Source organism: Somniosus microcephalus, chromosome 11 (assembly GCF_052327205.1).
Source record: "Somniosus microcephalus isolate GS21.2 chromosome 11, FLI_Smic_1.0, whole genome shotgun sequence".
In the NCBI taxonomy this organism is placed as follows: Eukaryota; Metazoa; Chordata; class Chondrichthyes; order Squaliformes; family Somniosidae; genus Somniosus; species Somniosus microcephalus.
Genome location: NC_140997.1, coordinates 217381855 through 217405386, shown reverse-complemented (window position 1 = coordinate 217405386; position 23532 = coordinate 217381855). Strand labels below are relative to the sequence as shown.

Sequence of the window (23532 nt, the reverse complement as noted above, 5' to 3'; positions counted from 1 at the left end):
TAGGCACTCTGCAGCCTTCAATATCGAGTTCAACAATTTCAGATCATAACCTCGGCCCCTATTACACATTTTTTCTTGTAATTTTTCCACTTCTTCCCCCCCCCCACTTTTCCTTTTGTTTCTCTCTCGTACCTGGCAGCTATCTCTTGCCCTGCCAGTACACTTTACACCTAATCTCAGCCTATTACCATCTCGTCTAGCTTCTAATACCTTTTATTGTCTCTTTTACTTCTTTTGTTTCTTTCACTTCTTTTGTCCAATCGCAGCCCTACCTTCGATCTATTTTCTTTTCTTTCCAGTTTTGAAGAAGGGTTCGACCCGAAACGTCAACAGAAAACTAGTCCAACTGCTTTTAGTCCTCATGGGTTCAACAACACTGATACTTCATGTTTGCATTATTTATTGAAAGTCCACTATCTCACTTGCAAGTATCGTGTATGAAATCCCATCCATTCATCATTGATGGGATCCCGTCAACATTCACTGATGTACATTCTCTGAAAATGCACCGATAATCATCGATATGTATCTTTGGAATCACACTAGCTGTGATGCCTGCTGCTGCTGTTGCTTACCTTTCACTTTTGATGGAAATAAAACAGAGGTTGGCAGTACAATGTGCGTCTGTGCGTCCCACGTGGACTGACCACGAAAGAGTCCGCTGTGATATCGAGGGAATCGTTTCTTCGGCTTAGTGCTATTCTCCACATGATCAATAGTTAGGACTAAAATGGAAAACCACAGGTGAGATTTAACGGGATGCAGAGTCGGGATTTTTTTTTACTGGTGTACATACAATTATCTTAGCCATTGCGCTTTCAATATTAACAGAAAGATATGCAGGCAAATATTTTCCTTCTATATATAAAAAAATGACCACCATTACTTTAGGTAGAACAAACGGTTATGTATTTTATTTTACGCTGGATATTTTTCTCATGTTCAGCATCTGCGACCACTCCTATAGGGAACCCTCATTCACTTGACAAAGAGTGCGTCTATCCAATATCTTAGTAATTTGTACAGCGCTCAGGCAGCGAGCAAAAAACCTTTGTTACTGTATTTTAACTACTAGTTATGTCAACAACACTCAAGAAGCTCGACACCATCCAGGACAAAGCAGCCCACTTGATTGACACCCTACCACCACCTTAAACATTCACTCCATTGCATGGACGCACAACATATCCAGGTTATATTACACTAATGCTATATTCAAATGATATTGAACCACCTTAAACATTTACTCCCTCCACCACCGGCGCACCGTGGCTGCAGTGTGTACCATCTAAAAGATGCACTGCAGCAACTCGCCAAGGTTTCTTCACAAGCACCTCCTAAACCCAAGACCTCTGCCACCTAGAAGGACAAGGGCAACGGGCGCACAGGAACACCACCACCTCCAAGTTCCCCTCCAAGTCACACACCATCCTGACTTGGAAATAGATCGCTGTTCCTTCATCATCAGTGGATCAAAATCCTGCAACTCCCTCCCCAACAACACTATGGGAGTACCTTCAGCAAACAACTGCAGTGGTTAAGGCGGCGGCTCACCGCCACCTTCTCAAGGGCAATTAGGGATAGGCAATAAATGCTGGCTTTGCCAGCGACACCCACATCCCAGGAACGAATAAAAAAAAGTGCACCCTCATGTGATCTTTTTTGATATTGGGAGGTGGTAGAACAAACTTCACTGCATGGTGGCTTAGATTATAAACTGCCAACTTATTAAAACAAATAGGTGAACAGAAGCAATGACAAGGGCCCAGAAATTCGGCTCTTCACAGGTGAGTACGCACGGGGTACTCACCCGTAGGCCCAATGGAAGTGCCGGTTTCGTGCATGCACTGCGCATGCGCGGGAAACCGGCACTTCCGTTCCCCTGAAAGAAGGGGTTCAGAGGTGGAACGCGTGCGCTGGAGAGGCAGCGCGTGCGCATTGAACTTAACGTTTTTTTCCCAGGTTTTTCTGGGAGGGTAAGTCTCCAGGAGTTACACATATAAAAAGCAGGCACAAGGCCTGCTTTTAACAAGGTAAGTGGTGAATTAATTAAAATTAAAACATTTTTTCTACATGTTTATTATTTTTAAATACTTTAAAGAAAGGTAAGTTTATTTTTAGCCCCATTAAAAAATGTAATTAATTTTTTCAAAAATTTAAATTATTGTTTAAAATAGTTATTTTATATAATTTTTAGTTATTTTAAAAATGTGATGTTTTAAAAAAAATGTATTTGAAGTTTTAGTGATGTTTTGGGGCTTATAGTATTTATAGGTTTGACAGCTCTTCCTGTCAAACTTATGAATGAAGCATTCCCTGCTACCATTGGCTCTCCATGGCCCACGTGATCCCAGGGGACGCATCGAACTAACTGCGCCCCTGGGATACGCAAGCACTGCGCGCCGGCAGTTGGAGGAGGTCCAGGATCAGAATCCCATGTGGGCCCACAGCACAATGGCCGGCGCGCTAGGTAAGTGCAGGTCGGAGGCTTGCACCCGCGGGAAGCCTCCGACCCGAATTTCTGGGCCATTGAAGATTTACATATTACAGGCTTAATTATCCTTCCTCAGAAGAAAAAAAAGTCTGGGCCACTGGGAGTGAACTTGGTTTTTAACCCAATATGCACAGTGACAGTAAGATAGAAGCCAATACCATGATACTTTATAGACAAAAATGCTTCATTTTTCTCACTAAACCCTTTATGGATATTTTTCAGCATCCTCTTTCCTTCTGTTTGGTACCTCCATGGATGGTCTGGCAAGAGAGTGCATGTCAAATTACAGGAAGGAAAACACACCCAACTACTTTGTGACAAATCACATTAGTACACAACAGGCTATAAGCAGAGGCTAATTTGAATGGAAATTTAACAAAACAACACGAATGTCCAGCCCTCAAAACCACTAGACTCCCAGACATGTTAAGAGAGGTACTCACTTATATTGGGGGTTACAATGGCAACTGGGTTCAGGTAGGTGAGCTTCATGTTTTGCGCCAGTGTCCTGGTGTATTCCTTAAGCTGCTCCATCAGGTGAGCTGCCCCTCGCTCCGTCTGCTGAAGTGTATTCCAATGTTCCCCATTTTCTAGATCCAGAGCTGCACTTCCTACTCTTAGGAGGTTCTAAAGATGGGAAACAAAGACTGGTACATCATCACTGCAGCCTGGCATATCATACAGCAACTGACAATGGCGTTTTGTTTTGCTGTTTACTTTCGGTGAACTTTGCATTACTGTATGCTAACTTAAAATCAAATCTGGTGAGATTTGATTCCACAATAAGATAACCTGTCCCCCCAATACTTACAAAGCACTGCTGTTTATTGTTGTGTAATTAGCACTTAAAAAAAAACTTAAAGTAAAATGGTGCAGGTCCATCTTTATCACTATCTGCAAAACTATACAGTTACATGAAGGTGACAAGCTTCTAGAGAATTGGGACAGGAGAAACTGTTTCCTAAAATACCTTCAAACAAACTACATTGGGCCAGATTTTTCTGGAGTGGGGCAAAGCACGCCCTACTTACGACTACTAAGTGATATTTGGGGCACTACAGTTTCTGCAGTTAGTTAGACTTGTTTGTGCACATTTAGATTTTAACATTTTTTGCCCACAAAGTTGCTGGAAGTGCGAGCTGGCAATGACGAGACGATGGCAACAGGGCATCTGGCACCTTGGTGAACGGGGCAAACCAATGAGATTTAAGGATTGAGAAATAAACAGAGGAAGGACTGAGAAGGAGCATGAATTAGTAGGTGAACTCAATGGCAACTCAGGGACAGAAAGAGAAATAGAGAGGGGGAAAGATATATTCAATTAAAGTGTGAGAGAGAAAAGAGATAGAAAGGAAAAGTAAGAAAAACATTTAAAATTTGACATTTTTCAAATCTCCTGAAACAATTCACAACCAGAAGGAATGAGGCTCCACACTTTATAGGGCTGTAGTTTGCGACCCATACGGGTGTGTACACGGCCGTAAGGGACGCGCAAGTTCTGGGTTTAGGCATGCGAAGTGCATGCACTAAAATCCGGAACTTGCGATCTGTCAAGAATCTTCTCGACAGATCCTCCGCATCCCCAGGAGAAGGGCCTCTGCGGGTGGAAAGGTGCGCTATTTGCCCAACTTCCGCCCGCTGAATGACCGTGAAATTCTTACACCTGGTAAAAACAGATGTAAGGCCTGCTTTTACCAGCATGAGAGTTTTTAAAAAATAGAAAAATAAAATTTTATCACTCATTTATACATTAAAAACTGTCTAATAAGGTAAGTTTATTTTTAACCCCATTAAAACATATCAATTTTTGTTTAAAATATTTAATTAAATGGCATTTTAATTAATTTTAAATATGTAATTAAAATTTTTTTTTATTTCATGTGTTTGTGTATTTTTTAAGTGATCCCCATTCATACTTATGGGAGTTCCTTCTTTTATTGGTTGGGCCAGCCCATGTGATCCCAGGGGTGCTTGCGATCTGCATGCGCCCCTGGGATACGTGGGCCTCAGCCCGCATGTACCCGGAGAGGCCCAGGATTGCAAGCCTCCGTATCTCCCGGGCCACCAGGTAAATGCGTAGATATTTTACAGGTCGGAGGCATCCGCCCATGGGAAGCCTCTGATCGCAAATGTTGGGCCATAATTATTCACTTTCTGGGCAAGAGAGGCTGACTGGCAGTCTTGAATAATTATCGCGTTGTTAAAAGGGCACTTACTAGACTTAACTTCTGTGGCAAGTTTAATGGGCAATTAATGTGCAAATGCAGCAACTTACTGATGCCATTTTTGTGAAGTTAATGTCAAATTGGCCAGCAACTTGTGGTGATTCGCAATTCATGGGGTATCGCTTCGTTGCTACAAGTTGCTGGCAAATTGGCACGTTAAAATTTTACTACAGCTAGCGCACTGTGGAAATCTTGCTCCACAGTCACTGTACATGCTTAACTTGGGAGTGAAACATATTCTATTTATTCAGGCGTATAAAACTAGTCATTTGGTTTATTTCCCTGACTCTGGCACAGATCTGTAAAAAAACAAGGCATTAATTCAAATCTAAAGCTTGTGTGTCTTTGACTCATTATTAAAATAGTAATTATAATTAGTCTTAAAGCTTTTATAAACAAAGTAATCCAAATGAAGTACTATTTGATTTATATCACACGTTATCTCTATAGCTCTAGATTAATGCTATACTACAAATTTGATTCCACAGATCAATGAAGCATTGCAAACTAAGCATGCTTGTTTCAGATTAATAATTAAAATTGTAATCATTTGAAAAACCTACAGTATTTTACAAAAATTAAATAATCCCAAAGCATACACGGACGGTTAATATTTTTTCTACTTATGACCTTTAAGAACGGATTTCTCTGTAAACAAGCCTTCCGTATCAATAAGTTGGAGGGGGAAAAAAATCTCTCTTCATAAATAAGTCATTGACGTCTCATTATGAACGATAATAGCAGCAGAAATTTCTGTTTACAGATTTGCTGAATTCAACAATTATCTTCTTAGGCAGCCCCTGCTCTATTCTGCTTGACCATGACTGTTCAATTCATGCAGCTAATCTTAACCAGACCACACGGTGGTACTTTCCCACCACCACTGAAGGGAAAAAGACAATGGCCCTGTCTGTCTGTTCGCTCTTCATCCTGCAGCTAATTAGCACACAGTAACGTTACTGGCAGAGATCACTGCAATTCAGCCTTGTGTACTGGTGTGCAAGATGTTGAAGACAGGCAGATTTAAAAATATATATTTCTACTAGAGGCAAATTAAATTGGTAATATTGCATTATGCCAACTGGACTAGAACTAGGGGGCATAATCTAAGAATAAGGGGCTGCCCTTTCAAAACTGAGATGAGGAGAAACTTTTTCACTCAGAGGGTAGTAAATCTATGGAATTTGCTACCCCAGAGAGCTGTGGAAGCTGCGACATTAAATAAATTTAAAATGGAGATAGACAGTTTCCTAGCTGATAAGGGAATTAGGGGTTACGGGGAGAGGGCAGGGAAGTGGACGTGAGTCTAGATTCGGATCAGCCATGATCCTATTGAATGGCGGAGCAGGCCCGAGGGGCCGTATGGCCTACTCCTGCTCCTACTTCTTATGTTCTTATGGATTAGCACAGTGAGGCTTGTCGCTATGGCTCCTATTTATGTTCAGATAATCTAGACGGGGCCCATTCCATAATGAAACTGCTCTTTGTAGGTCCCATTTTTATACGCTCCCTCTCCAACAAGCTGGACTTGCGTGAATCTCATTTATGATTGCTAGTCAGCAGAGCCACTGCCACCGCAGTGTGAAGTTTGCTTTTACATTCTCAGAACAGGCCCCTCCAATTTACCAGGAGGTGTATAAGGAATAAAAAGAAGAATTTGGCAGTAACTCCAAGGCCAAGCTAATCACTTGTATTCAAATGGCAATTTTCATTTTTTTGTTGGAATTTATTTTCTCACCGATTATGCCCACTGAATCTATAAACATCCTCAGTCTAGGTTTATTTGTTTGCCCTATCTTCATGAGCAGTATCATTTCGGCTCCTGATTGAGCTAATGCTGGCTCGTGTCCACAAACTTTCCCTTCCCTCTCCTTCTATTTCACCATCTCATCTTCACTTCAATGAACAGAATATTATTGGCAACTGGCTTCTGCTGTCAGATCTGTACCACGCCAGATGGTAGTAAACTGTTCCTCTTACATGCTGTGTACATATACAGGAATTGTCACTGAGCCATACAAAAGTGTCGTATAGCACCAGGTGGGAGTAAATTGTTCCCTTTTATGTGGCGTTTACTATACTCATACAAGAGTTGGCACTGAGGCTTAAGTGAGTTGTTTTGTGCCCGCTATGTACCATGCTCCTTGCGGTTTTTACCTCTGTAAAGTGTACATCCTGTGTGGCTGTAAGATTAAATCCACGTTGTCTGCACTCAAATTCAAGCATCTTCAAGAGAAGCCGATATGTAATGTGGATGTCATTTCCAAAGTATTGGTCCATCTCCTCCGTGACAGTACGCATATGTCGGGCCAGTTTCTTTGCCTCAATGGTATTTAGTTCAGTTTCATTCCTCTCCAGACTTTCCAGCTTTCAACATAGAGAAAGAGACAAAGACAAACTATATCACAGAAGTCACGCTGGTGTGTGTGGAGTAAACTATGCAAAACTAGATGGTAGACTACCAGAGGTTGGGTTCAAATACCAAACTCATCTGTTGTTTAAACTCATCTTCCCTTATTGGTTAAATCTTGCCAGGTCTCACAGAGCTACTGGATGATGTGTGTTACCCAGCAACAGAGCACTCAATCTCATAGGAGAGGAAGTGCAAACATATTTAAAGGGTGTAGCAGTTTATAATTCACCTGAAAGATACAGCGAATATAAATCAAGCGCGAGCTGGGCCTGTTTCTGGCTGGGGCGGAGATCACCTCTTACAAAAGGTAGGCACTGCAAGGAATTCAGGGCCAGAGTGATCGCCGGGACTAGATTCGATCGCCTGGGTTGGCAAGGAATTTCCCAGATTTCTTCCACCAGATTGGCATGAGTTTTTATCTTTTTTTGCTTCTCCCAGGCGATCACATGGTTTTTGGGTGGGGTGGAGAGAGTATATATTGTGATATACAAAGTATCACAATTGTGTGAGACAGGTCTTTTCCTGTCCATCATTGTTCGCCTATTACTGCAAGGATTATGTGGCTGTATTAAAATCATCATATATAAAAGATTAAAACATAGAACCATGGAGGTTTACAGCACAGAAGGTCTTTCAGTCAATCATCTCTTTGCTGGCTCTTTAAGGTGAACCAAAACTAATCACACCGCTCCCGCACACTCTCCATAGGTTGTATCTTCCTCTGCTTCAAAATTCTATTCAATGTTCTCTGATAAGATGCAATATCTGCCTCAGCTACTTCCTGTGGTAAATCATTCCATGTTCCAACAAGCCGCTGCATAAAGAAATTTCTCCCAACATCTCTCCTCGAATTTGGTTACCTGTCATGACAGCAAATCCTAGTTTTAGAAACATAGAAGATAGGAGCAGCAGTAGGTCATTCGGCCCCTCGAGCCTGCTCCACCATTCAATGCGATCATGGCTGATCATCCAAATTCAGTACCCTGTCCCTGCCTTCTCCCCATATCCCTTGATCCCTTTAGCCTTATTAAGAAATATATCTAACTCCTTCTTGAATATATTTAATGAATTGCCTCAACTGCCTTCTGTGGTAGAGAATTCCACAGGTTCACCACTCTCTGGGTGAAGAAATTCCTCCTCATCTCTGTCTTAAATGACTTACCCCTTATCCTTAGACTGTGACCCCTGGTTCTGGACTCCCCGGCCATCGGGAACATCCTTCCTGCATCTAGTCTGTCTAGTCCTGTTAGAATTTTATAAGTTTCAATGAGATCCCCTCTCATTCTTCTAAACTCCAGCGAGTATAAGCCCAATCGACCCAATCTCTCCTCATACGTCATTCCTGCCATCCCAGTTATCAGTCTGGTGAATCTTTGCTGCACTCCCTCCATGGCACTCCCTCCATTTCAGATTTAAAAAGCACCACTGATAAAAGTTCTTTAAAATGAACCTCAAATAGGAGGGAGAATAACTCGTTTCTGTCAACAGAGGTCACTAGTGCACTTTGGTGTACAAAGTACACGAGTACCATCTATTGACAGAAAAATGCTACTATTTAGCAACTTACTTGATTTAGAGAATACTACATATTTGGGAACGATTCCCAAACAACAATAATTCAGCAGAAAATCCAGAAGTGGCAGAGGCCAGTGGAGAATGAGTGGAGCAGCTCCTCAAGATATTCCTGCCACATTCTGCTGGAGTTAGTCCAGTGAAAAATCCTACCCTTAATATCTAATTGCCTATGACAATGCTCACACTGCAGTATGAATTACTGTAACACCGTAGCTGAAAGATTTCCTAGAAACGATTTGCTGTTGATTATCTGGTCTCCAAGATAGATTACAGTCTGAAAAACAGCAGCAGCAGGGTTTTCAAAACGGTACTTACAGTCTCTGCCAGTTGTGTGAATGGTGGAGATGTACAGTTAAAAAGATCTGGTTCCAACCAGCCGTGCTCCTCCCCACAGTGTCGAATCACAGTACCTGAAATAGGCAGTCATAATATAAGACAGATATCTGAGAAAGCCGGGTTTTTAACAAAATAACTTCCACACCAAGCCAAGCAAAATGTCACACAATCCAGCAGTGAGCAGAGCAACTTACCATCAGCCCGCATCTCTGCAAAGCAAGGAAGGAGAGGAAAAAATACAAGAGTCAAGGCAACAAAAAAAGAGGGAGAGAGTGAAAGAATAGGAAGCTACATGTCAAAATCGTGTGCTGAGAGAGGTTAAAGAGGGAGTCGCCATCTGCAAGTCTTTCAAGTATCACTCTTTGTTTTGTTTACACAGTGAGTGCAAAAGTACTGAGCTCGAGCACATGAATGAGATGAATTAACATCGGTAGAGTACGTCCCTGTTTATACAAAAGCATTTACATGCCACAGAGTCGAAGACAAAATAAAGCTACCAACATTAAGGACTGTGACAAGACCTCCTGATATCGAGGCGCCCATTTTAAGAGAGGAAGTACAGTGGACAAGTATGTCGGGTCACATGCAAAGAGAGTGTCAGAAAGTGGAAGAGGGAGAGAAATAAGAGTTAAGAGTTAGACAGTGAAAAAAATGTAAATGATTGTGAGTAGGTAAGTGTGCTTGTAGGAAAGAAAAATACAGCAAAGATCTTTCCAAACTGAATTTGAAACTAGTACAGGAAACTTTGTGCTATCCGGCACCGACGGGACTGAGCTGTTGCCGTCCCATCAAAACTGCCAGACAAACCAGCGCTAATGTTGAAACATACAGAGATTTTGAGCTCCGTATCTGGCAACAAACCCTGTTGCTTAGCAACAGCTTCTAAACAGTCGGCCGTACCTTGCAAGTGTCTCTGTAGCTTAGCAACAGCTTCAGCGAGACCTTGCAGAGCTTGACTGTTGAGAAAAAAGCAACGAAAAGAAAAAAAACCTAACGAAACGGCTCCTGATTTTTGCCGGTGGCTCGAACAGTTAACCTCCGGATAATACAAAGTTTCCTGTATTGATGTAAATTAAGCAGGCCGAGATATACTTGGATAAAGTACTAATGTTTACACAAGCTTTTAATTTAAAATAATTGCCTGCATGTGTACATAGACTTTACTGCAGACTTGACAGATATTCAGTGCCTTATTGCAGGAGAGTCCAACTTTATATCTTCATGGATTACACAGATGTATACATTGGAGCCTCGCAGGCCACAAACAACATTTAAATCAACGTTAATTTTCATACATCTCAAAGTGCAAACACGAATAGGTCCACATGTCCTGAAAACACCTTTTCAAAATCTCCAAGCGCACAAAATCCAAACAGGACAAACTAGTGAGTAAAAAATATAAGCGAAAATAGGACGGAGCTGCCTGGGTTTCCATGGGCCAGATTTCCAGGGCTTGACAACCAGAAATTGCTTAAGGCCATAGTTTGGACACCTCTGCTTTGCTGGGTTTAATGTTCCCAGAGGTTGTGCAGTTTTTTTTTCTCCCTCAGATTTTTAACTTTTTTTTGAAGCAGGAGATCATCCTAGATCTGAAGTCTGAATTGATTCAGTCTTCCATCTTCGCTGAAGCAAATTATGACCTCTCCATCACAAATGTAAGGCTCCAAAATGACCTAGTTTTGTAAGAAGTGAATTGTGATAAGTCTTTCAAAATGAAGGAAGGTAGCTTCAAACTCACCACTATCCGAGAGGTATTCTACTCATTAACAAAGAATGCAGCTCTGATTAGAACGCTATGGGGTATAAATTTGCCTTGGGCAGTAGCGCAAAACGGGCGGCAGCGAATCGACAGGCAGTTTTACATTCCGCTCGATTTTCTTTTCCTTGATGTTAATGGAAAAGAAAATTGGGCAGAGTGCAAAATAGGCTGCCGATTGATTCATCAGCGGCCAAGGTGAATTATACCCCAAGTGCTTCTTAAAATAAATGCAAGAGGGGTGCCTGTGTGGCTATCTGAACTTCTGTGAGACAGACTTGTAATACATTCTAGACTAGCCAGGTTTTTTTTTTATAAACAACAATTTTCCTTTGCGGTTAGGTTGACTGATTAAATCTTTCATTTTGCTGCTTGGGTTCAATTCTATCACCCTCACCTCAGAGTCTGCGGTTTGGATTGGGAGTGAGATACCTACAGCTACTGAGAAAATTCTGAGTGTGAATGCAGGATGAGAGAGAGATCTATTTTGCAATGTTATCCGATATTTACCAACTTGTTTACACTATTGGGGAAAGAAAACTGCAGCTAAGTTAAAAAGAGAGACAGTATATATTGCAGTGAAGTAATTCAAAATAGGCAAAACAATCTGAGTGGCGTTACTGCGAGTTGAGACTTTAAATTGATCTAGAAGCATTCAATTCCACATTACGGCATTACCTATATTGTGATCCCTTCAAAAATCACTGCCCTTGGGCTCAAATGTTATCGGGGAACTTGCCATTGTCACTGACAAACTGAAGGGGATGACGGGTCGTCCATCCGCCATTAAGATTGCATGCACATTGTTCAGCTAATCAGAACATCATTTTCCAACAGTGTATGACTGAACAGACTACAGGGCCAACTTGCAAGTATAAAGAAAAATCTCATGATAATAAAGCAGAATAATCACTCACCAAGGGAACCTTTTGGACACATTACAGCTGCTGGGAGTCCAAACTTTGTTCGTGGCCACCAAACACCAGCCTGCAGTGATTTGGGGCATCCGTCATATATCACTGCAGAACAGTAAGGCAATAAAAGACGTTAAATCTGCAAAAGGCGTTTTTTTTATCATCTCATTTGTTACGTGCTGCTGCAGTTAAATCGCTTCATACAGCCCACAATCATCCTGCAGAGCAGTAATAATTGAATTCGTACAGGGCTTTCCTGGAATCAGGCACGTCAACTAGAATGATTATAAATGGGTGTCTTCAACAATGAGTAAGGTAATGAGGTGTCAGATAATTATCAAAAATCAGTTCATGATATCCTTTGTTACAGTCTGCAATCCCTGTTTTGCCACCAAGGTCTTCTAATGGTTAGCAAAATAGCATTTTAATAGAATAAAAATTGTACGCACTAATACATTTTTTGAAGATGCAAAGATCTCTCAGAACTTAGACTTAATCGTTAGTCTAAGAATGCGAGTGACATTTCTTCACGACCTCAGAGATGGACAGTACTTCCGTTCAGTGGCAAAATTAGAATTTCACTGAAATGGTCTCATTGCATTGCACCCATGCGGATGAAATACATTTACAGGGGTGTGGGGAGAGGCATGTACTGCTCATTAGCCCTGGTAAAAATAATGATGAAAAATATTCTCCTCTTGCACAGCTAACACAAAGCAGGACACAGTCTTGGGCCTCTTCTAAGGGCAAATGGTCCCGTGTTTGATTTGCTTGTTTGTTTTTGGCACTAGTTACAATTTGCAACTATATCAGTTTTGTGTTAGAAGTCAGCCTTTGTAGAGTAGAGTTGGGCAACAAACAAATACATATAAAACAGAACCACAAATAATGGTTTGGGGCATTTAGTTATTAGAATTATGGGTTGAGCCATAAAAAATAGCTTGTGGAAGATGCAAAAGTAACTTTTATTTTTGAAGAGCAGGTGGTAAAGAAAAAATGCTGAACTTTACACCAACAATTTCCTTTTGTTTTAACTACAGTATTACTCGACTTTAAACACACAATATAAAAATGTCACATTTTAAACTGAGATCAAACAATAGCCCAGATTTTCCGCTATAGCATTTTCAAATGGTGGCTGCCACACAGATGCACCCGCGAGCCCAGCAGCCCAGCCTTGGGGTCATTGGCATCATATTGGCAGGCTTCCTGGCCCCCGCTGAGCAGACCTTGGAGTCCTCCCCCAGCTCGGTGTTGCTGAAAACCATAGTGCTGCCAGTATAGATTTACTAGATAATATGGCATTGTTTTGAATTTGGTGCTAAAGCCAGTGTAATTGACTGCTCAACAATCAACTGCACAGGCTTTTCATCCATTTAAATTTTAAATTGCCCCCTGGCCATCCATTGCAACACTGGATGCCAGGAAGGAACAGAATCCTTTGCACCACCGTTGCTATGGTGTAAATTACGTCAAATATATTGTATGATATATTCATTGCATTTGCCTATTATTAAAATACGCCGGCCGTTTATAGGCAGACATGTTGCAAGTCCTCTATCATTTCTGGCAGGAAATCCTGGAAGCAGTGGGGGCAAGCAGTGAGCTGGCAGATCAACTCCTGTTATGTTTTCCAACTAAATCCACCTGAATTACACCGGAGAGCTGGCATAACTCGAGCAGAAAATCCTAGCCACTGTAACAACCTCAATTCTTCAGAGTGGAACACAGAGGTGAAGGTGGAACCAATTGTCACAAATTCTATTTCTAACATTAGTGAAGTACTAAATCTTTTCAACTATTCTATTTGTAGTTGCCATCAAGGATTTCTGCTTGCTCTGGCTAAATCTACCTATTTTTGCATTCACACATCGCAATTTCTGTAACTTTCCGTATTTTGCTAAGTTTGTCAATTTTGCTAACTGGCCGAGTTTAATATTTTCTGGTGTAGCATAGCATTTTATCAATACTGTTGAGATGGGTGAATATAACAGATTTCTAGGCAATTGTAACAAGGTGCTTAGCAACTAGCAAGGCCAAGAGCAAATTATCAGGCTAGGCTATCTGCTCCCCTAAAGGGTGCACGTCCATCAGCCCGTGACTTCTGCACATTCCAGAGATGCTCTGCTGACCCAGGGTCATTTGGAAAGCAAGCTCCCCAGCCTTCAAAGAAAGCAAGAACCTACATTTATATAGCACCTATCACAGCCTGAGGACATCCCAATTAAGTGTAGTTACCAGCAGAGTCTAAAGGCGGAAGTCACACCCCCATCCACATCAATGGGGCTGTGGTGGAAAGGGTGGACAGCTTTAAGTTCCTCGGAGTCCACATCACAGAAGACCTCTCCTGGTCCCTCAACACCTCCTCTCTGGTGAAGAAGGCCCAGCAGCGCCTATATTTCCTAAGGAGGCTGAAGGGATGTAACCTGTCACCCCTGATCCTCTCTAACTTTTACCGCTGCACTATAGAGAGCATCCTGACAAACTGTATCAGTATGGTATGGCAGCTGTAGCTACTATGACCGGAAAGCCCTGCAGCGGGTAGTCAAAACTGCCCAACGCATTACCGGCACCCGGCTACCGACCATAGAGCAGATATACCAGAAACACTGTCTACGGAGGTCACGGTCCATCATCAAAGACCCTACCCACCCCAGCCACAGTCTGTTCGCCCTCCTGCCATCTGGGAGATGCTACAGATGCATTCGCACCCGTACGACCAGATTTAGGAACAGCTTCTTTCCCAGGGCTGTCATCCTACTGAACTCCACAAATAAACTCTAAAGCCTGCACATCTGCCAATGCACTTTATTATGGTTATATTTATGTTAATGTATTACAAGCCAAATGTATGTTGAATGTTTAAATGTCTTAATCCAAATGTACACTCTCGGGAGCCGCAAGCCTACATTTCGTTGTACTGCACTTGTGCACTAACAATGACAATAAAAAGTTGATTTGATTTGATTAGCGCACAGCAAGTTCCCACACAAAGCAATGAGATAATGACCAGATAAATCTGTTTTACTGAATTTGCTCCAGGGATAAATATTGGCCAGGACACCGGGGAGAACTCCCCTGCTCTTCTTCAAATAGTGTCATGGGATCTTTTATGTCCACCTGAGAGGGCAGACAGGGTCTTGGTTTAATGTCTCATCCAAAAGAACGGTATCTAATTGAGGTGCTGCCTCAGTACTGCACTGAAGTGTCAGACCAGATTATGTGCGCAAGTTTCTAGACTGGGATTAGAACCCACGACCCTCTGCCTCACAGGCAAGAGTACTACCACTGAGGCTGTCACTTCAGGGTGGAAACTTTTTGTGGCAGGCATTGGGGGCCCACTGCAGTGGGAAAAAGAGGTGGCTGGCAAGCTACCCATTTCAGAAAATGTTTTCAGTCTTAAAATGTTTCCCATCAATAATGGGAGACAGTGCAGTGTTGTGTGCTCTACCCCAGTACCCCTTTTGCCAATCTATGAATGCCGGGGTCGATTAGGTAGCCCCGGCGACCAATGTGCAAAGAGTAAATGGAGAGAAACACAGTGGAGGTCGTGTTTCCCTCATTTTCACATCTGTTCCATGTGCTTGCCCACACATGGGCAAGTGCAACTTCACCTCATCAAACTGGCCACTGGAAAGCTGCAAGGAGGCAGGGATGCAGAGGAGCATGTCCAGCTCTGCAAATCTCAGATCCACCAAAAAAAATAGGTAGACAAACACATACAAAAGGTGAAACTCCTCTGGATGTTTCTCCAAGCCTCCACAAGGAATGGATGATCGATCACTTTCAATAACTTATTCCACCATATTGAGGCCTTTGGATCCATCAATACTACAGGTACAAAAAATAATTAAAAAGGCTAATGGAATGTTGGCCTTTATCTCAAGGGAGCTGGAATACAATGGAGTGGAAGTTATGTTAAAGTTATATTGACCTCTGGTTAGACCCCATTTAGAGTACTGCATTCAGTTCTGGGCACCGCACCTCATCAACGATATATGGGTCTTGGAGTTGATACACTGCAATTTCACCAGAATGATACCAGGGCTAAAAGGATTAAATTATGAGGACAGGTTGCATAGACTAGGCTTGTATTCCCTTGAGTATAGAACATTAATGGGTGATCTAATTGAGGTGTTTAAGATGATTGAAGTAGTTGATAGGGTAGACAGAGAGAAACGATTTCCTCTGGAGTGGAGTCCCGAACAAGGGGGCATAACCTTTAAATTAGAGCTAGATCCATCAGGGGTGATGTTAGGAAGCACTTCTTCACACAATCTAGAACTCTCGCTCCTAAAAAGCTGTTGAGGCTAGGTCAAGTGAAAATTTCAAACCTGAGATTGATAGATTTTTAGGCAAGTGTATGAAGTGTTACGGAACCAAGGTGGGTAGATGGAGTTAAGATACAGATCAGGTATGATCTAACTGAATGGTGGAAAAGACTCAAGGGGCCGAATGGCTTAATTCTGTTCCTAAATTCTCTAAATTTTTGAGACCAAGTGTGGTTTATGAGTCTTTGTCTGTGATATCCGAGTGGTAAGGTCCAATAACTGAGATAAGCCAGACATCAGGAACCAAAACTTTAACTATTTTATTAGACGGTTTAGCAGAGAACATAGCTCTTACAGGCTGCAGCAAACACACTCTATTTCTTACTGTGCGATAACCAAGATGGAGGAGCAACCTCTGAGTCATACCCAGAATGCAATGCCACTACCTTAATAAGTGGTGTGCCAGGACATTACCTTAATATTTGTCTCCATCTGGTGGATAACTTAAGCATTACATCCCAGATTACTATATTCTCCATAGGAAACTTTTCAAAATTAATCTTGCCCTTCAACTCCCTCTCCGCAAACTCTGCTTTCCCAGTGTATTTCTAATCAGTAAATAATGGAAAAACTGGGACTGCTATACATTAAGGCCTAGAAATTGAGTGGGCTTAGCGCCCAATTAGTGGCGCTAGAGGGCCTTGCGCCGGACTTATAGCCGTTTTGCAAATTGACTTGGGCCTTACCATCGGCGTTAGCCGGTAGCGCTGCGCCGGCACCGATGACGTCATCGGTGTGCGCAGCGTCCCGGTTGCCGTGGTAACCCGGCCCCAAGCCCAAATTCAGTTGCGCCCGCCTCGCCCGTGGCAGGCGCAACTAACGAATGTGAAAAGTGTTCTTACACGCCTTTGCGCCGGCGCATAAAGGTGGAGCGGCGGCCGGCCGCGTTCCCGGCGGCCGCCTGCCCGCACCTCCCTTCCCGGACTCCTGCATCACCCCCCCCGCGGCCCTGATGAGTGTGTGCTGCGAGCCCGGCACTTCCCCGAGGTTCCGGGCTCAGATGTCGGGGGAATCCGCCGGACAGTTGTCGGCTGCAGGCAGCTCCTCCTTAACAGAAGGAGGAGGCCTGCAGTTCCCCAGCCTGCCGCACCGCATCGGGTGCCGCAGCGGGGGATTAGCGCCGGGAAACCCAATTCAACGCCCGTTTTCAGGCGCTAAAACCCTCCTTTAGCGCCCGCCGCCGTCTGGGGCCGGCGCAACCGAATTTTCGTCGGGCGCTGCCGCATTAACGCTGGCGCAAAATTTCTGGCACTACAGCCCTGGCGAGCCCACAACCCAATTTCTAGGCCTAAGTATGTTCATATGATCAAACATCACCATTTCACATTCACAAAAATTCCTAAAATACATTTCCCCACCATCGTCCTCCAAGGGCTGGTGTCCATGGTGATTTTAGAATAAATCAGCACGTCATTAGATAATCAATTTTTAATGTTGTTTGAACACTTCCCTGCAGCACATTTAACTGTACTGTAGGCACTCAGATAGCAGAGCTCAAAAGCAAAATCTTATATATGTGGCTGATATGTTAAGAACTCACCCACTTCCCCAGATGACATCATGGACTAAATTAACATTTTATGCTTGTGCCCAGGTAAACTATTAATTTCAATGGTCTGAGGCACTACTAGAGTTTAACCAGCTAAAACTGCAGAACCTATCAGCAGAAAGCATTTGTACATTTCCTGCTGCTTGTTCAACAAGGACCACTGTACCCATTAGAGCATTGGCTTGTAGGAATATCTGGAGCCAAGTGGGAAGAATGCAAGCTCCCAGTGACGCCTTTCCCTCAGATCCCATTAATGAGCCAGACTAACAGGCCGATCAATCTAGAGTACTGTGAACCTATCTGGCTGTATTATTGAATTACTGAGTCTGTTACCGAGGGTTGACGTTGCTTCGTGTTCCATCACCATTTCGATGCCACTTACCTCCCCATCAAGAAATATAGTCACTAGCTGGTCATTAGACAACTGAAAAACATGGATTTTATGCTTTGCTAGATGAATAGCAGGTACTAGGAGCTTCTCATAAGCATCAGTGTGAGCAGCGCTACTCACCATAGTATGTGTGAGTCCATTGCAGTCATCTCCCTGACCACAGCATACCTTAAGATGGGGCCAAAATGTTGGACATGCCCCGACCGTAGCTACGGCAGGAGGGCTACACATTAGGCTGGGACCCATTTATTTCAGATCCTGGCCTTCGCCAGGAGTTTCCTATATGGCCTGCTGGGGTCGGAGCTACCACCCGCTCTAAACAAGAATATTGACAGAGGAGGGATCAGGATCAGGAAGTCCTTGTGTCAGGAGTTCCGGAGAACATATCTTAGCACTTATGTCTGGATGCATTTTGGAGCACATATCTTAGGCCCTCATATGAAGAGGTTTGTCAAAGAAACGCTGACTCCATGGTACTCTGTGACAGGATGGTGCAGACCACAGTTCTTTATTCCATTTCCCTTTTTGCAACAGATCTACTTCACAGCTTGATCCTGGGTCTCACAGGTCTGGAGGAAGCAGCAGTTAAAAGAAATGTATGCCAATTAAGTAGATAGGCTAAGGAGTGGAGGTGGATTTTAATGTAGATAAATGCATGCTAATGCATATGGGAGCAGAAAACAGCAAATGTGCACAAGATGAAGGAACATGCATCAGCAGAGATGGAAAAGGAAAATAATGAGTTTAATTATCAATCACTCACTAATAGTTTCCAGTCAATGTAAGCTATTAGCAACACAGCTAATCAAATACAAGAATTAATCTCAAGGACCACTGATTATATGCCATAAAAGTGACTAGTGGTGTTCCGCAGGGGTCTGTAAAGTCCGCGCCTCAATAATACACGGACTTCGGGAGAACAGTTTAACAGGTACTTTACTGAACAAGAGGCAGCTTGAAATTGAAACTACAGAAGCCTGCTAGGGCCTTTTATACAGGGGTGGTCACTGCCGGTACTGCAGTCTAAGACCAGTTATTCCCTTAAAGGTACATACACAACAATTCCTCCCCTTTTAGATAAACAGTACATAACATTCATTTAACAATTAAATAATAATAACTAATTACAATTACAATTTTCTCAGTAATATATACATCAACTGAAATAGTCATTTATAAGTTCAGTCTTTGAGGAGGCTTCCTGATCCGGACTGGATAGCGCCTTTCTCGAGTATCCTGTTCTGGCGGTGGAGTCAATTCTGGCTCATTGTCATTGGTTGGTTCGTCAGCTTCCAATACCCCTGCTTCTGAGGTAGACGCAATCTGTACTTCGGGCTCATTACCAGGTGCACATGCTTGTGGTACAGGTTTGGCTTGTTCCTGTGACTCTAGAATCTGGTCAGCATGGCGTCTCACGATGCTCTCTCCAACGTCCACTGTGTACATTAGTGGTCCCTGCTGTGTGCATATCGTGCCTGGCTGCCATTTTTCTGTTCGGTAGTCGCGGGCCAAGACTGGTTGCCCTATCTTGAAGCTCCTGGTTGGCTTCTCATTTATGTGCTGGAACTGCTTATCCTCAACATCTCGTCTTATGTTTGGTTTGAGCAAATCCAAGCGACATCTTAGTCTCCGGTTGAAAAACAGTACGGCTGGAGTTTGGTTGGTTACTGCATGTGTCGCATTCCGGTAAGCAAACAGGAAGTTATCCACCTTGTGTTGCAGTGGTATGTCGTCATTATACATTGCCTTTATGGCCTTTTTAAAGGTCTGGACAAACCTCTCAGCCAATCCATTTGTGGCTGGATGATATGGGGCAGATGTGTAATGTTTCACCCCATTATTCTTCAGGAACCTCCGGAAATCCTCAGAGACAAACTGTGGGCCATTGTCGGAACAGATCTGTTCTGGCAACCCATTCCTGGCGAAGATGGTCCTTAGGACTGCAATAGTTTTCTCCGTGGTGGTGGAGGACATTTTAATGACCTCTGGCCATTTCGAATGGGTGTCCACAGCGATTAGAAACATTGAGTCCATAAATGGACCAGCGAAATCAATGTGTACCCGTTGCCATGGAGATGAGGGCCACTCCCATGAATGTAGCGGGGCCTGTGGTGGAGCGTTTTGGACCTTCTGGCATCCTGTGCATCTCTTGGTCATATCCTCGATTTCTTTATCGATTCCTGGCCACCACACAAACGCCCTGGCTAGGCTCTTCATTTTTACCCCTCCCAGATGACCCTCGTGAAGCTCATTGAGTACTCTAGCTCTCAACTTGGGTGGCATTACCACTCGGGATCCACACATCAAGGTTCCCCGGCACACTGACAGCTGTTCCCTCCTTGGCGAGAATGCTGGCAACAGTGAGTCGCCATATGCTGGCCATCCCTTCACCGTCAAATCATAGACCCGAGAGTGTGTCGGGTCATTTCGGGTTTCCTTCTCAATATTTGCGTTTGTAACAGGCAAACATTCGACTATGGTCGCATGGAATATCTCCACAGGGTCCACTGCAGGTGCTTCTTCCGCCGTAGGCAACGGTAGGCGCGACAGCCCATCAGCGTTTCCATGTTGTTTCGTACCTTTGTACTCTATGTCATACTGATGTGCCCCTAGAAAAAGTGACCATCTTTGCAGCCGTTGCGCCGTCATCACCGGAACGCCCTTCTTTGGGTTAAAAATTGAGACCAGGGGTTGATGATCAGTCAGTAGGGTGAATTTCTGCCCGTGCAGATAGTGATTGAACTTCTTCACCCCCCACACCAGGCTGAGGGCCTCCCTGTCAATCTGGGCGTAGTTACGCTCGGCTGAGGTTAGCGAGCGCGATGCAAAGGCTATTGGCCTCTCTGAACTGTCACAGAATTTGTGTGACAGCACCGCTCCAATGCCGTAAGGTGACGCATCACATGCCAACCGAATCGGTAGTGTTGGGTTGTAGTGGGCCAAAACTTCTTTTGAAGTGATTTGGCATTTACATTCCTGAAAGGCATGCTTACACTCATCACTCCATTTCCGTGTTACACCAGTTTGAAGGAGGGCGTTCAGTGGGTGCAGAATTGTAGATAAATTCGGCAAGAACTTATGGTAGTAGTTCACCAACCCGAGGAACGACCTCAGTTGCGACACATTTTCTGGTGCTGGAGCCTTGACTACAGCCTCAATCTTGTCCGGCGACTTATGCAACCCTCCCTCATCAATCATGTGGCCACAATACGAGATTTGTCTCCTGAAGAACTCGCATTTGGGGCGGTTGGCTCGTAGCCCATATTCCTGCAATCTCGTGAGCACCTGTTCCAGGTTGGCAAGGTGTTCATTGTCATTTTCGCCCGTAACCAGGATGTCGTCCAAATAACACTGGGTCCCCGGGATCCCTTGCAGGACTTGTTCCATTGCCCTCTGCCACATAGCCGGGGCCGATGCTACCCCAAATACCAGTCGATTGTACTGGTAAAGGCCTTTGTGAGTGTTTATCGTTAGGTATTTCCTAGATGCTTCTTCCACCTCCATTTGTAGATACGCTTGAGCCAGGTCAATCTTTGTAAAACGTTTCTCTCCAGATAGTGAGGTGAAAATATCTTCTATCCGCGGAAGCGGATACTGTACTGTGTGCAGGACTGGGTTCACAGTCACCTTGAAGTCCCCACAGATGCGAACCTTCCTTGGCTCCCCAGGCGTGCTGCTCAATGCTTTCTTCATTACAGGAACGATGGGTGTGGCCCACTCGCTCCAGTCCACCTTAGACAGCACCCCCGAATGCTCGAGACTCTCCAGTTCAGCTTCCACAGCTGGGCGTATCGCGTATGGCACCGGTCTGGCCTTGAAAAATTTTGGGGTTGCGTTATCCTCAATCTTTATGGTTGCCTTTACTCCTTTTAGAGTCACAAGTCCTTGTTGGAACACCTCTTCCACGTCAGATAGAATTTGTGACAGACGTCCAGGTGCGACGTCATCATCTTTTTTGTCAGTCACAGTTAGTGCCAGAATGGAATGCCAATCCAATTGTAGTCTTCGGATCCATTCACGTCCCAATAATGGTGGTCCTCCATCTCGTAGTATATACATGTATAGTTTCTGTGTTTCCTTTCCGTTATATTCAACTGGCACCCTTATTTTTCCTCTGGGGTAGACCTTTTGCCCCGTGTATGTCTTCAATACAATGGACGTGTCCTTTAAGGGTATGTGTGAGAATAGCAGCTCATAGTCTCGCTGATTCATGACAGTTAGGGCTGATCCTGTGTCCAATTCCATCTTCACTGGGGATCCTGCTATCATGAGGGTGACCCAAATGGTTCGGTGATCTTCTTTTGCGATCACGTTGTGTAACTTTAAACAACTTAGTCGCCTGCTCCCGGAGTCCTTATCACTCTCCTGATCTTCTGAACTACTATCCGTCAGTTTCTTTACTTTCCTGTACTGTTCCTTAGTAGTTCTTGTCGTGTTGGTCTTCTTTCCCGACCTGCAGACTCTTGCTATATGTCCCATTTTCCCGCATTGCCTGCATATTTTGTCTTTAAACCAGCAGTCCTTCTGCTCATGGGTTGTTCTGCCACAGCGATTGCACTTTTCCACTCCATACGCCATTTCGTTAGCGCTGTATTCTTGTGGTTTCTGTTGTATTTCCGCAGCTCCCCGTGCTGCTGCTTCGTAGGATACTGCCACGCTGAAAGCCTGTTCTAGCGTCAGGTCCTTTTTTGAAAGTAGTCGTTTCTGGGTTCCTTCACTCTGGAGCCCGCAGACAAACTTATCCCGTCAGGTGTCTGCCAGTCCTGGCAGTGCTTCGATAACTTGCGTAGTTCCGTAAGATAGTCAGCATTGCTCTCATCTTTGTGCTGGTTTCTTTTATGGAACTTGAATCTTTCTGCTATCAGCAGTGGTGTAGGGCTTAGGTGTTCCTGTAAGATATGAACAATCTCCTCAAAACTTTTCTCCATTGGTTTAGCTGGGGTAATTAAATTCCGCAATAGGCCGTACGTACTCGCACCCATCAGATTTAATAATACCGACGCCCTCTTTCCATCAGCCACCTCATTTGCCTTGCAGTACACTTCAATTCTTTCCACATACGTGGTCCAGTCTTCTACCTCGTTGTCAAAAGCAGTGATACTGCCACTTTTCGGCATCTTGGGCGATTTAAAATGGCGCCTCCCGCGCTTTTGCTTCTTCCCCAATGGAATAAAATGGCGCCTCCCGCGCTTTTGCTTCTTCCCCTTACTGCCACGCTGCTCCTAGCGTTCTACGGGGTAATGGCGGCGACCCGCAGCTTCGGCACGTCTCGCTTTCCTTCCCCATTTAGTTTCTCTCCGCTGTCCTGTTCTCGAGCACCGACCGCGCCCTGTGCGCTCCACCCTCTCTCTCTTGTTTTCTTTTCCCGGCGACGCTGCGCGGCCCGATTTGTAGAGCCGCTCGATCGAGCTTGAGCCCGCCGCAGTCCGGAAGGGTCAGCGCGCTACCTGCTACCAGCACGATTCGCTGGAACCACAGTCTCTCCCGCAATTCTCCGAACACTGATGGATTCTTTGGGCGGTTGCCCTCGGTCGACGCCCGTTGCTCA

The 23532-nt window shown here is 44.0% G+C and overlaps 1 protein-coding gene across 1 annotated transcript in view; it reads right to left on the bottom strand.

Annotated features, from left to right (window-relative positions):
- celsr3 (cadherin, EGF LAG seven-pass G-type receptor 3) overlaps positions 1 to 23532 on the bottom strand; it is a 383004-nt gene that overhangs the window by 110517 nt on the left and 248955 nt on the right. The window contains exons 16-20 of the mRNA XM_086001957.1: positions 11717 to 11818; positions 9023 to 9117; positions 6877 to 7086; positions 2938 to 3121; positions 576 to 725 (exon numbers count right to left, since the gene is read on the bottom strand). Coding sequence (XP_085858083.1) covers positions 576 to 725; positions 2938 to 3121; positions 6877 to 7086; positions 9023 to 9117; positions 11717 to 11818 — 741 coding nt within the window. The remainder of the gene's footprint in view (positions 1 to 575; positions 726 to 2937; positions 3122 to 6876; positions 7087 to 9022; positions 9118 to 11716; positions 11819 to 23532) is intronic.